This window comes from Sphaeroforma arctica, assembly GCF_001186125.1.
Source record: "Sphaeroforma arctica JP610 unplaced genomic scaffold supercont1.116, whole genome shotgun sequence".
Lineage (NCBI taxonomy): Eukaryota > Ichthyosporea > Ichthyophonida > Sphaeroforma > Sphaeroforma arctica.
This window is the reverse complement of record NW_014040442.1, coordinates 42,378-57,268: the sequence shown is the minus strand read 5'-3', so window position 1 is coordinate 57,268 and position 14,891 is coordinate 42,378. Positions and strand designations below refer to the sequence as shown.

The window sequence follows — 14,891 nt, the reverse complement described above, 5'->3', positions numbered from 1 at the left end:
TATTTACAATGAGTGTGTTTGTGTTTTTGTGTGTTTGGGTGTTTTTGTGTGTGTGTGTTTGTGTGTGTGTATTTGTATGTACATTGATAAGTTTGTACTGAACTTGAATTGTAGAGTCACTTGGGTTTCAATGGCCTGATTTTCGATTTTTTTGGATAGGCCATCATAGCTATCGTCTATATTGATGTGGCCCGCATGTGAAAATGTACCTGCGCTGATGTTCTGGCACACATACGCCAGCAAAATTTATAAACCAGCTTTGGTCTACTTATACTCGTTTGTTCAAACGCGAGACCACAGGGATCCTTTCATCACATTCACAAGATATAGATTACAATTGTATGCCGGAAATATATCACATGCTGTGGCTGGGGGAACAGTCATATGTGCCAGGTTTACTCCTAGCTCGTATGCAGTGCTCGGAACGGGTGGTCGATGGTGGTCATCCGATAGAATCGAATCAGAAGCCTGCGTAAGATACTCGTATCAAAACTTCGTGTCTCAATCATAGCTACAACCAACAAAGGTTACAAAGCAAAATGAAAGAGAAAGTACACCCACGGGCTAAGAACGATGTTCTTACCTACTCTTACCTTACCAGACGCCCGCGAATTTAAATAGAGACTTGAATAAGCTGCGTGGCTTGGCCGCCAGCACACTCGTGGAAATGGACGCTGAGAAAATCAACGTCTCGGATTTGGCTCTCCTCAATTTGGGTCGAGCGGCGAAAGAAATGACTGATGACGAGGTCAAAGATGAGATTGAGACGATTATGGTACAGGCAGCAAAAGGAATACTTACAGGTTTGTTGATATTTCCACAGATATAGCATATACCAGAATGTTATTGTTTCCCCATGTGGACAGCTTTTGTTTAATACAATACCTTGTGTACGTTGTGAGAATATTAATAGCTAGATTCTAAAATGGCTATCCATCTCGTGCTCATTCTTTGGGAACTCCCCTCCCTCGGTGTATTCGGCGAGCGGAAACATCAGCGGTTGAGCTCGTGCCTCAAATGTCAAATTGATAAACAATTTGCAAAGTGGCAAAGCTTGCAAATGGTTCTCTAAAGTTAAGTGTGTGGGTTGCGGACCTTTCTGATAGCATTGCCATCGTGGAATTGGCGGTTCTGTCTAGATAAAATTTGTGTGACAATTGGATTTGGGAGATTCAGATCCTTTTATCAGTGTCGTTCCCGTTTTAGAGAGCGAGAGAAGGGCAAGACCACTTTTTAGGTGACAAGTTTGTGCCGCCTTTCAAATTCAACTTCTCCTGGATATGCGAAGTGCAGTGTGTAATAAGAATATCTCATATGTGCCTGAATGAGCAAAGTATCAACATTTGTATTCCCGCTTATAGCCGGGTAGCACAGCTCGTGTGCCCAAATATATACTGATAGGTACTGTTGCTAAAAAAATTGTTCTTACAGAGTCTTGGCCACCTATTGGGGTGCTATGATTCACTCGCTCCGCCGGGATGATTTTCAGCTGAAAATATCGGACAGCCACCGCATTCCTTCTAGTTGTCATGTATATCCGCGCAGGGTGTCGCGCGGTAGCTTATGTACGTCTCATCCATCCTCACGTATCTCAGGCAATGGACTAGAATATGGTGTAGCTCTTCGAGCCGCATCAAATCAATTATATATACCTGAGCTGGATCGCCTGGTGTTGAAGGATGCAGTGTCCTCTAGGCCCTTCAGGTAAAATGTGTGCACGGGCTGTATAGATCTACTTATTTTATGCACCCTACGATGGGCCCCGAAGTCAAATATCAATGATCTGTGCGTGCGTGCGTTTCCGCAAAGCCATGCCAAAGGGTGTCTTCTGCTTGAGGAATACTACCTTAATGAAGTCCGGATTGTATCTATAAGTGTCTTTTAGAATGAAGCACATTGTCATACAACCGTTGGGTACTGTGGTTTGGGTCCACGAGCTCATCACATCCGCACACGCGTGCATTACTTCCACATTTCAAGTATATATGTATTTATACACTTATCGGTTTCCTTTCCGGTTGATTACTTTCATATGATATATATATATATATATATATATATGCATTAATCACATACCTGCCCATTCGACACACCAGCAATGTGAGCTCAGTGAAGAAGGTGGCGATCAGCACGAGGGTTCTATCACTCATACACGAGGTTGTCTCGAAGAATATCCACATCACCAAGGTGAGTGTACACTGTGAAAGTATTCGATCTATTGTTCTACACCATGACCCAATAGTCCCTCATCGTTGGTACATTCAACTATCACTCAACTGCACGATGGTGAGTAGCTCTTTTCGTGTTAGTTGTACAATTTGAGGTTGATTTGATGCGACCCGAAAATTGCACCCGTGTGCACTATAGGGTCTGCTGTCCACATCACTGTATGCATGAATCCCATTCATCAAATTCGCCTTCTAGGGCCGGCCATGGAATGTGACACCACACAATCATTGTATGCTTTTTTAGCCAACGTAAGCACTTAGGTGAGTTTTTATCCGTATCGCGATACATCGAGCGCGCCTGTAGGAGCTGCTTCTAACCTCTATTCATTTGAATTTTTTCGTCGAATCCCAGCGAGATCTTTTCTACACAGATGTCAAGCTATTCACGAAACAGTCTGAATCAGATGCGATTATTGAGGACGTTGCGACGATGATAGGATGCACTAGGAATAGTCTCAATGTCGTCGCATCCGAGAAGGGTGTTGTGGTATGTGGTCTGTGCTGTATTTTGGCTCTCGATTCTGTACAAGGGCAGTGTTGTACCTATGATGTGTGGGTTGGGTACTACAATTGTAGGACTTGCAGTAATGTGGCTTCGACCAGGTTTGATCATCGACCGGTTTGATCATACTAAGTTTATGCAGGCAACGAAAGGTAGTCCCTTCCGTATCCGCAGGCTCGTGATTGCGATACTTTCCGCATCTCATGCGCGATGCGTCAAGAGCCTGCGAGCAAATGCTCTGTACCTAGTCACAGTACCGGACCAGCTTGTCCCTTTGATACTTGTGTTGAATATATGGCATAAAACTCTACTATATATATCGATGATATTTCTTAGCATGTAGGTTATGTAGTCATCAGATATATTGCGGATTCGAATGCTTAAAAAGACTCCTTCTCCGATGCCAATCTTACCTTTGTACTCCTTCACCGAATTGAAAGGTCGGGCGGATGTCATTTCGAGACGATGGCGATCTCATCGACTGCACAAAAATGGGTGTCGGCGGGAAAGTCATTCCGGGTCTCATTGACAGAGTGTCTGACATTAAGGCGAGTTGTTTATATATCGGTCTTCGGTGTAGTGTGTCATATTCCGTACTATGGTGTTGTGCATGCACTCAGCTTAAAATATGGGCCAAGCAGTCCGAATGCCTGAGTTCAATGTCATATATAGCAACTGCCAGTATGTGCTCCCCGGGATCTGTTGCCCACTATACACTTCATTGTCACTGTTGGTACATGCCCTTTCTGAGATCGTATCGGGCGCACTTCGCGCGAATCGCTCTATGCGTGTGCTTGAATCACATTTAAAACATGCGACGTTCTCGATTGAAATACTTTGTGGGACTCAGCACTGTGCACTGTTTATAAATTAGTTTGCAAACGTGCCATGTCATTGAAGAGTTGATTTTTTCGTGCGAAACAAAGGTGGGACTGAAATAGCAAGTGAGTTATGGATCGTGTCGTTCAGATGCCTTAGTGGCTGATAGCTTGGTCGACAGATCAAATGTTTCTTTGTGTGCTGTGTTTTAATCACAACAGACTCGTACACCGATCAAGAAATGTCTCGCATTGATTGAGCTTTTGGATTCAGAACCTTACTTTCAAATTGCAATCTATATATGCGACGATGTACCCAGGCTTTCGTATTACAATCCTCGCTTAGTCCTTCACAGAACGCTTAGGCCATTTGTGACGCTTTCTAATCCAACGTCGCCGTTGCGCTTGTTTAACACCGCCACAGGGCGATGCTGAGTTTGTCCTTCTGGTGGAAAAGGATGCAGTCTTCATGCGATTAAGTGAAGACAGGTTTTATAATGACTACCCATGGTATGCACCGCTTGAACGAGCACAGAATACGTATAATCAAATCAATGGGCCTGCACCTATGCCAACGTCCTCGTGTGGATGACCAGGGTTGTACTTGTACACATATACACATATCCTTGCATCTTTAATGTCCACGTAGTGTAGTGTCCTGTGTGGTCTTCGGGGTGATATCTGTATAGCATCACATGCATATGCCCCTACATTCTTATCTACGTACTCGCGAGAGTGTTCAGTGCCACAGTGTCTATAGGAATTGGGCTGGTAGATATACCTACCTGTCAGTTGTCGGGAGCGGTGCCATTCACGATGTGTCATAGTCGGTTGATTCCACCCCGTGAGCCCATTGTAGGATACTATCAGCTGCGCAGGAGTACGCGCGTATCATGGCATATGTTTATAACTAGTCATACCCTGCTAGTAGCATCGTTGGCCCCAGATTTTCAGCCACAGCATGTCAGCACACCTACCTGTATGATGTCCACGTGTATCTGAGCTCTCAGTCCGGGCACTCAGTAAATATACGTTATCTAATCCTGTATTGCCACTGCATTGGCGTTTGTCCTCTCGTCTCAGCATTATAATCACAGCTAAGGGGCAACCAGATATAGCGACCCGCTTATTTCTCAAGAGGATTCGCACAATTCTGAAGATACCTATCCTGGGGTTGATGGACTCTGATCCCCACGGCCTAAAAATTCTATCCGTCTACATGCACGGAAGTATGTGGCCTGTGCACGTGTATTTGTATGTAGTACCCTGTTGTTTCAATAGCTTGGGTTTAATCTGTAGCTGTGTTCTGCTCTGTACTTGAAAACCATCTTTGAGAGACTTGGTACTCTTGCAGTCCCAAGCAGTACCCATCCCATGGCTGACTTCGCATACCCTACACCGATTTTCTTTATCTGCACCCCATAGAAGGGCTTTTTAGATTTGGCACCCGCATGTGTTTTTAGTTGTTCTCGGAAATGTTCATTCAGTTTGTACTTTCGATGGAAGGCAATTGCATTTATTGATTTCAAAGCCTTGCTCTAGTTTCTACCAGCGTTGCCTGTTACCCCCCCTAGCAGCGTGAATATGATCTACGTTCTTGGAGTAGTCATTTTCTGTGCTTTGCTACTACTGTGTTCAAGTTAGGGAAGCATCACTCGATATCATGCAATTATCGAAGCCTCTCCATGGTAGAGCTAGTCTGTAGTGATCGAGACAAAATATTTTACAGTTCCGACATGTACTGGTGTGAGCCTGGAAGGAAGCGGGGAAGTACTAATACTTCACCATTTGTCTCATAGTTGGTATGCTTTCATGTCGATCGCTTGAGGATTCGCCTGGTGCATGCCCACCTAGACCACCTGGTCATTTCCGCACCCACGTATTTTCATAACCAAAAAAAGAGTCACGTTGTAACACAACGAACATTTCTATTAGTAACTTCCAGATTTATTGATGCTGCGTATAAAAACAATTACAATCGACTGTGGTTCCGCCAGAAATGAGAGGAAGTTTCCTACTTACAACGACTATGTGTCCGAGTCTGTGAGCAGTACTCTACAGAAAACATCTTTGTAATTCTCGACGCGCGTGTGCAAATAGCTTTGATTTATATTTGTTATTTTACTCACGCGCGATAAAATTCACAGGCAAAAATATGTCGTACGATTCCGAACATCTGACGACAGCGGACATCAAATGGCTAGGCGTACGACCGTCTGACCTAGAGCGGTACAATATTCCAGTTGAGTGCCGGCTGGATATGACGGAGTCGGATTTGAAAACGTATGTCAAATGGTCAGTTCTGTACATCGATCTTTGCAGACTATGAGTAGTCTAAATATTTGCCTTGTACATATGTTGGGAGCCACGGGGTTCTTCGTGTTTGCTCATGTTTGTAGTGAATCTGCTGTTGTCACCATTCAAGGGGCAGTTCATCTGAATTCCGCTATACGCAGCTGCCCATTGTCTTGCGAAACGCAAAAGCATGATTGTCGAATATCTAGTGCAATCAAACAAGTAAGTATATCATGGCAGACGAACGTTTTGAAATCCAGATATGATTATAATGCACTGCTGCACTTGTACTGACAGCGGGAGAGAATTACTGAACGAAGACTTCGTGAAGAAAAATCCCAAATGGGTCGAAGAGCTCGAGCTTATGAACAAAACAAAGCAAAAGGCCGAAATTCAGGCTTTGTCTTCGTTTGGCTTCCAATATTTGAGCAAAACATATCTTCCGCAAAAGTTAAGGGCCGGCGATTGGATCTGATCGTTATCTAAAGGCACCTGACTTTCCACGAATAGGTTTTTGGGCGAACCCGATTATCCTGACTGGTGGGTGCAAAATAAACAAATATGAAGAAATCCTTCGACCTGAGTGATAACTTCTACTGTGTGCCACACAATAAAAAGCAAGTCAACTCCGCAAACCAAAGTGGGCCGTCTATCCACTTAGTGCACACAAAAACCCAAATTAGCGAGCCAACGATCATTAGTCACCGGCCTCAAAACTCCGCAAATTATCATGCTACCAGATTTGTACAGTATCTACCCTCGGTGCTCTCTCGTGTAGTGTACTATATTACTAATTATATTACTACTCTGTAGCGGGTGGGCTCAGCTCACTCTGTTCTTTGTCGCAAACTAGTTCTCTGTAAACTCAACAACCTTTTATCAGTTTATTTATTTCTCATATGCATAAAACGAATTTGCGATATTCATAGCAGATCGTAAAGCGTGTTACGAACATTGAACAATTGCCGTTAAAAGATAGGCGCATGGACTAGTGAATTGCAAGGCTCTTAAGCTCAATATTCATTGGTTCACAAGCTGTTCATGCTGTTCGCATTCTTGAGGCTCAAGCGTTGTCCGAAATTTATAACTTTTTCAGAATCAAAATCCGACAAGAGTACAAATTAAAAAAATCAAATCACAGGATTTGTTATACGCCTACGGGTATGCGGACGATCCTCTGCGCTCGGAAAATCATCGCGTTGTGTCATTGCCTCTGGAGGCCGGTGGTCCTTACTTACTACTTTAGGTATGCTATAGCCAAACATCCGGATTGTTTGACAGTGCCCTCTGTAAGGACCGTGTTCAGCAGCGGCGCAGCGCTCATATAGTCCCGATGTAACGCAGTGCGTATCTTAACGGGCGCTAGGCGTCTACGATTGAAAGTGCCGTCTGTTGTGTGTTGCCTGGGATTGGGCTTTGTCTGCAGGTGCGCTACACATCCTGTGGTGTTTTCTGCCGTGCCCGGTTACGGAATTATGGCATGAAAGTGCGCGTTCTTCGAGTCCTCTTTCGCGCGACATTCTTGAGTATATGGCTCTACCATTGTCCTTGAAAGTAAAATGGCCCTACCATCGTCCTTAAGAGTCCATCACCATCACACATGAGAGTCAATGACCCTACCATTGTCCTTGAAAGTAAAATGGCCCTACCATCGTCCTTGAAAGTAAAATGGCCCTACCATTGTCCTTGAAAGTAAAACGGCCCTACCGTTGTCCTTGAAAGTAAAATGGTTCTACCATTGTCCTAGAAAAATGGCCCTACCATTGTTCATAAGAGTCCATCATCATCACCCATGCGAGTCCATGGCCCTACCTTAGTCCTTGAAAGTAAAATGGCCCTACCATCGTCCTTGAGAGTCCATCACCATCACCCATGAGAGTCAATGGCCCTACCATTGTCTTTGAGTGGCCCTGCATTCGTATCATTCATGACCTGAAGGCGCAGCAAGTGCGAGTCCAGTTCTAGTTGATGGCTTGTCACCTGGGGTCGGTCTCAGTCTGAAGTTTGATCCAATCTGTGTCGATGATGAGAGACAATTTAAGCATGAGTGTGGGTTGAAATGGTAATCCGAGAAAAGACACCGTTCGTTTTTCTCGTATAACGTGTCCTGCTAATCGTCTTTAATTAAATGATTAATCACGTAAATTTAACTAATGGCAGTCGCAAAGTCACCAATACTTAATTAACCCCAGTCGCAAAGTCACCACTACTTAATTAACCCCAGTCGCAAAGTCATCACCACTTGCTTAATGACAGTCGCAAAGTTACCACCATTTAATTAATCACAGTCGCAAAGTCATCACAACTTAATTAATCACAGTCGCAAAGTCATCACCACTTGAATTATGACAGTCACAAAGTCATCACCACATAATTAATGACAGTCGCAAAGCCACCACCACATAATTAATGACAGTCGCAAAGTTATCACAACTTAATTAATGACAGTCACAAAGTCATCACCACTTGAATTATGACAGTCGCAAAGTCACCACCACTTAATTAATGACAGTCGCAAAGTCATCACCGCTTGCTTAATTACAGTCGCAAAGTTACCATCACTTAATTAACCACAGTCACAGAGTAATCACAACTTAATTAATGACAGTCGCCAAGTCATCACCACTTGATTAATGACAGCCACAAAGTCACCACTTGATTAATGACAGTCGCAAAGTCACCACCAATCATTACTGACAGTCGCTGCCAACTATTCTTGAAAATTGTCAAAGAGAGAAACACGTACTGATGTGGTAATGGGCGTTTTCTTTAAAGTTTCGCTGCATGATATAGAACAGGTCATCAACGCCTTGCAGTGTTATGTTCGTGCGTGTTCGGTGTTCGACGTATTGCAGGAGTGAGTTAATCGGGTCATACCACCATCAATATTCAAAAAATATATATACTTTTCTCGATATGAGATGATGAACACAACAACACTTAGATAGGAAATAATATGATCGCTGACTACACAGAATGGCACACACATGTACAAGCCTAATTTAATAAGTACCCGCGCTATACTTGCCTTTCCGCACACACAAACTTCCATCCCCACTATAACTCCACAAGTATTTGGTGATGAGTACCTATAACGTGAGTGTGGCCCTTCAGTATGGCCACATCCAATGCTGTACGGCCGGTGTAGTCCTTCATTTGCAGGATATCGGCTTCGCCGTCATACAGCTTCTCCAGGAAGCCCAGCTTTCCTTTAAAGGCTGCCACGTGCGCCGCAGTGCTGTATGTTTGGCGATGTTACATACAATTGTAAGTAGTAGGGTAGATGCATAAGAAATCCCTCTCCTGTGATGTGCAGAGACGAGCATACCGTATACCAATACAGGGCGATCATAGATCGTGTCGGGGATGTTTGGCTGTGTCCTGATGTTGGTTTTCACGTTGCCTGTCTGGGAAGACAAAAAGTCACGACGTAGAATATATTCGCACATAACAACATGTACGTTAACGCTGCGTTTAGTACAATATAGTCGAACACATATTATGTATCTCGCTCTGGAGTTCAGAATCCATTGCTATGCTGAGACTTGGCTGACACGTCGATTTTGGATACGTTGCGCTTGAGGGCCATTTTGAGCCACTGCAAAATGGGGAGCGGGTGCAAACCGAAGCACTAGGTGTATAAATATACAAAATCACTAGCAATTTATCCGGCGCATGCTGTAGTGTTTTATCCGGACCCTTCTCTACAGCAGTACCTCAAGTCAGCAGAAAATCTTTGGCCGCTACCGAGAATCGGACAAACCCCGAACTTGTCCGAATAAAATAGCTCATATGTAGTCTGGTCTTCGGTTGTCTTGCTTTATCACATTGTGCGATGACGCTAAGTAATCTTAACGAGCACACCGAATGCCTGTCAACAAAAATATCCGCGAACTGACTTACCTGACAAACGTTACTTGTGATGTTGCACTATCTTGGCACGAAACCCAAATTCAGCGCTATAACATGCATACACGCGCACAATCATCGTGGCTTGTACACGAATATGCAATGCACAGATGAGCACTTACCGCTTATATTTATCCGTGTCTGCCAAATTAGCGATTCCTCCCTCTAGGAGAAGGTTGATCGCCTCGTATTGCTGTCCCGCCCTATCGCAGTATGCGCTACAAATATGATATAGAGTGAGTACGGCTACGTCTATCAGAAAAGACACTCACTCTCACTGTATATATGTTAAATGCATGTAAATGGAGAAATCGAACACCATGCTTTTTTATCTGCAACCGAGCAGACTACTATGCACAGATATGATTTTATCTAATACAATGAAAACTGACGTACGTGCGCTCAATCTGAAAGAAACCAAGAAATCCTCGTTGATATGGTAATCAATATCTGCATTCAGCTGCACGGAAAGCGTCTCTTATCAAGCGGATATACCATGAAGATGACTAGAAAGCATTACACCTTCTCCCATCCCGAACTCGACTCCCACACAAACACACAACAGTCTAACAGATTGACAACGCTTACCATGCCACGTGCGTCAGTGGAATGCCCTCTAAAAGGACTAACTTGAGTTCTGCTGCTTTATTCGCCTCTTCGTCATTCTCCTCCTGTACATCCTCATCATCTGAATCATCTACGCCAGACCAAAATAGAAGGCCGCCGGTGTCAGTAAGTATTATGCGAGGGTGTGCTATAAGCGGGAGAGTTCATTTTTCCAACTCTTTTTCTTCAGCCAGAAGTATGATATTTTGGATCACCCTTGAGGAATTGCTGATTTGTGATGAGAAGATGAATACAACTACTGCACATCGTTCTGAAGAACCCTACTTCAGAGCTCCAAGAAGAACGCTAGACACGGAAATAACCCACTGAATCGCCCCGACACGAAAACAAGGTGTAAAGCGAATCAATGTTTCTATCAGAATCACACAAGATCTGTTTAGACACATAGAATGAGCCGTTGGGAAGCTTCACACATACCATCGCTCTCACCATCACTTTCGCTGTCCCCTAGTAGAGACTCCGTTAAGAGCCGCAGAATGTCCATATTGCCTGGATGATAAACCATTGATAGATATAGCCCAAAATGAGCGGTCAGTAAAAACAGGGTAAGTGGCCAGCATAAATAAGGTGTACAACAACGGCTCGTGATAGCAACTGCACTCGAATCTGCCAATGGCTTCTGAGGGATTTTAGGGTTGATGGAATCAGGAGGTGTGAAAATGTAGCCTTCTACACGATCCTTGCTATGGCTTTTTTTTTTGCTTTGGATTAAATCAAGATGTCGTTGTCACCCCATCATTTAAGCATCTGGTGACGATATATCAACCAACACGTCTCCACTCAGCTTTCTTTCAATTGTCGCTTCAAGACCAAAATGGTGGTTTTAAGGTATTTACACCTGCAATATTTACAAACTCGATTGCATCGTGTAGCCCTTTGCGTTGAGCGTTACACAATACATCGAATTTGCCGCGGATAGAGTGCTACAGCAGCGTTTTGTATTCCTGCTAATCAGACATGTAAATGTATTCTGTCGAGACTGCAACAGATCTGGTGGGACAATATGCGATAGATCGACTTCACATCTGTTGTGCACTCCCCTCGCCACCACTCATTCTGGCGATGGTGTGCCACTGGCAAAGCATCGTGTCAATTGCTACGACGAATTCAGCTGTGGTCCAGTGAAGAGACACGACCAAACACTACGCGCAACAATACAGGCGCAGACACACCTTGCAATGGTACTTGAGAAATCACTCGCCATTTCATGCCCGCCCTTTATACAGAACTATATACTGCTCATGGTATCTACTAATACTAAATTATATACTACTCATAGTATCTACTATCACTAATTTATATACTTACAATATCATTACCTTTTTGTACAGCATAGTGTAGGGCCGACATGCCATACGTATCCAGAGAGGCAATTTCTGCGCCTAGGCTGAGCAGCTTCTCCACCGTCTCCTCCCGTTCGTAAACAACAGCATAGTGCAGCGGTGCTCGTAATTGACCGTCGCATTTCGTTACCCACTCCCCGGCGGCTTCACTCCCGTCATATTCCTCGCTCTGTTGTGTTATATTTTGCAACACACTTATGTCGCTCATTGCAGACGCGCAGTGCCACAGTGTGATGCCATTGACTGCTTCTTGGCTATGCTGTAATGGCTACGGGACAAGAGGATTGATAGAGAGGGCATGAGTATGGGTAACGTGATCTCTCAGAACTCCAGCGCATACAGGAATATTCTCTTCGAGTTATAATTTCTTCGTACTTAGGTATAACTTCGTGTCGAAACATGAAAGTACTTTCGCACATCCGCCTTAATAGGCTAATGTTGACAAACCCCAGCAAGCAGAGTAACTGGTGCCTCTAGTGTCGCTGGCTATGACCTCAATCGAACACCACTCCAAACACGGGGTCCACATGTTCCTCAAGTACCCACAAACAAATCAGTACATTCAAAACACAGTCACACTCGCACTCAACACAAACACACCTCGAACCCCTCGTCGTGTACCACACCCGCGATCCCGCAATTGATATCCGCACCGAGACTCAGTAACTTAAACGCTGTTTGACTATGTCCTTTAGCCATGGCCAGGGCTAAAGGTGTGAGGCCAAATTTGTCGATACAATCGATATAATTTGCGCTCCCCGTGGTACTGCTATTTTCGATACTATCCATGGTATCGGTGCTTTCAACTGTAATGTAGTTCAACTCTAGCTCTGTCGCGTTTTCCTGTGTGTTAGCGTTGCGAGAGTGTTAAAATGTGAATGTGTACGTACGTAGGTGACGGATGAATTCGGGGCAAGCGTTTCTCTAGATAAAGAAAAGGGATGTGTTAGAAAGAAATTGCAATAGAGCTGTGTGCATTATGTCGTAGTTGTCTATATCTGTTGAGTACTTTCTGCCATAGTTAATATTTGCTGGTTTCATTCTGCTATAGATTTCTATGCTTGCGAAGGATATTCTGCTATGAATCTCTATACTATAAATGTTGAGTTCACTCTCTTAAGGTTTTCCATCTTGGTCGTGTTCTCGGATGAATACCTCACTCGTGCTCAAAATATTGCCACGTCTTTCATTTAACACCAACGTTGTAGGGACTAAGAACTCAAGCCGCCTTGAACACCTACAGGCATGTACTAGTCACCACACCCACACAAACAGCCCAACGACAGTACCTGTATCAAGCGCACCACCACCTCTGTGTGGCCCTGTATGCAGGCTATATGCAGACACGTGCGTTTGTAGGGCAGACACACGCTCGTGCTCTCCGCCCCATTACTCAGCAGCATAGACACGGCTTCCACACTGCCACCAATGCACGCATAGTGCAGGGGCGTGTGGTGTGTCTGGTAGGTAAGAGCGCGCACATCCGCCCCGTTGTCTATCAACTGCTGCACACACAGTGTGTGTCCACCCAGCGCGGCGACGTGCAGTGGGGTGATGCCCTGAGAGTGAGATGGGATAGGGAGGAGTGAGAAAGTGGGCTTGTAGGCAGGGAAGAACTTTAGATATAAATAAGGAGTCGTAACAGTGACAGCAAGACATGTAGCCGTTAGTATGAGTTCAGGAGGTGTCGCTTGCACTGTGTGGGATTGTTGAGATAGATGTCGACTTCCACAGACAAGTACAGCGACTCCCTTTAGCACCCGTCGCTCACCTCTCTAGGTCAAGCGAAGAGTGTGCCCTTACCCACACATGTGCACGTGTGCTTTTTTCCTGAACGCCCAACATGCACAGAGATACATGCTTCTCTGAAACGAACCATAGCTAAACCATAGCTAACCTGACCTTGAAACCATCCTAGTTGGTTTCTTTTCTGTGCTAGCTAAGCGAGTTGTACGCCTCGTGCAAGATTGAGATTCTAGACACGAACGCAAATGAAAAAACAACTATTGTTCTATTTCAAAATGTTCCTTGCATGGAGCTACACTTCGCACTGACAACATTTACCTGGGCTACTGCGTACTAGGCTAGCTCCATACTCTTCCATCATAACAAACATAAAATCAACAGTTTGCACATGCGTACAGCTGCCGATATGCATCTAGGGATGCAGATATCAGACTAGACTGCATATACCACTACGCTGATTCACAAGCTACCAGAAGCATATACTGAGCATCAATACAGGCTTGCACTCGTCATTCGCAATGCGTGGTAAGGCAAATAAGAATGAATACGCAAGACACGATACTCAGTCACATGACAGTTGCAGGCCGACACGTTATATCCACACACACAGGCATAAAGACTCTGCCCATCAGTCAGACCCACATCACCCTACGCACAATACACACTGCCCAATGGCGCAAATGTATACATATGGTACCACAGCATACACAAAGCACAATAACATCCACACTCACATAACAGCACATGATTGCACTCCTACACGCATAATCCCGACAGACCCAAAGCTCAGCGCAATTACATACATACATACGGACGCCCCCACTCCCAAGGTAACCATGCACACCTGCTTGTCACGTAGCTTGGCATCGCCCTTCCGCACAGACAGCACACTGCCTACGGTCTCAGGGCAGCCCCATCGGCTCACCCAGTGAATGAAGGAAGACCCGTATACGTCCGACTTATCTTGCAACTCTTTCCTTTCCTGGGAGGTGAGGTTTCGGAGGAGTGTTCTGAGGCATGTCTCGTCGCTCCTCCTCCCCGAGCCATAACTGATTTGTGTGTGACGGATTCATGTTTTAAGCGAGTGCAAGAAAAGGCACGTATAGCTGGTTCTGATATATGACAATATTTACACATAAACATTTACATATGCATATGCATATGTATATCCATATACTCTCTACTGAGCGTGTCTTTATCTAGCCCTCTGCAACAAAACTCGGAAATATTTAGGCCAAACATCCAATCACTAGCTGGTGTACCAGACTCCTCCGCCTCCTTGAAAATATGCGAGACACAGACAATATGTAGAATATATATATATATCTATATATATGTATATATGTATAAATGTATATATATATATATATATATATATATATATATATATATTAGTATATATAGTATATATATAATAGTATAC

General features: G+C 44.3%; 3 protein-coding genes across 3 annotated transcripts in view; 1 reads left to right on the top strand and 2 right to left on the bottom strand.

The window, feature by feature from the left end:
• Positions 1–6,477, top strand: part of SARC_02546 (DNA topoisomerase 6 subunit A) — a 7,154-nt gene extending 677 nt beyond the window's left edge. The window contains exons 2-10 of the mRNA XM_014303677.1: positions 602–803; positions 1,596–1,704; positions 2,097–2,187; positions 2,581–2,715; positions 3,171–3,278; positions 3,973–4,058; positions 4,632–4,777; positions 5,696–5,831; positions 6,141–6,477. Of these exons, the coding sequence (XP_014159152.1) occupies positions 602–803; positions 1,596–1,704; positions 2,097–2,187; positions 2,581–2,715; positions 3,171–3,278; positions 3,973–4,058; positions 4,632–4,777; positions 5,696–5,831; positions 6,141–6,318 (1,191 nt within the window). The 3' untranslated portion in view covers positions 6,319–6,477. The remainder of the gene's footprint in view (positions 1–601; positions 804–1,595; positions 1,705–2,096; positions 2,188–2,580; positions 2,716–3,170; positions 3,279–3,972; positions 4,059–4,631; positions 4,778–5,695; positions 5,832–6,140) is intronic.
• A 1,276-nt stretch (positions 6,478–7,753) lies between these two features.
• Positions 7,754–10,863, bottom strand: SARC_02545 (hypothetical protein; the record flags this gene model as incomplete). Its single annotated transcript, XM_014303676.1, has 5 exons — positions 7,754–7,857; positions 8,933–9,081; positions 9,875–9,970; positions 10,341–10,449; positions 10,797–10,863. 5 exons carry the CDS (start codon positions 10,861–10,863, stop codon positions 7,820–7,822), a joined length of 459 nt encoding a protein of 152 aa, XP_014159151.1. The 3' UTR covers positions 7,754–7,819.
• Positions 10,864–11,675: 812 nt separating this feature from the next.
• SARC_02544 (hypothetical protein) lies at positions 11,676–14,710 on the bottom strand (the record flags this gene model as incomplete). The annotated part of the gene is made up of 5 exons (XM_014303675.1): positions 11,676–11,990; positions 12,323–12,565; positions 13,012–13,281; positions 14,313–14,517; positions 14,646–14,710. The coding sequence occupies 5 exons, from the start codon at positions 14,708–14,710 to the stop codon at positions 11,676–11,678; spliced, it is 1,098 nt and encodes a 365-aa protein (XP_014159150.1).
• Between the last annotated feature and the right edge of the window lie 181 nt (positions 14,711–14,891).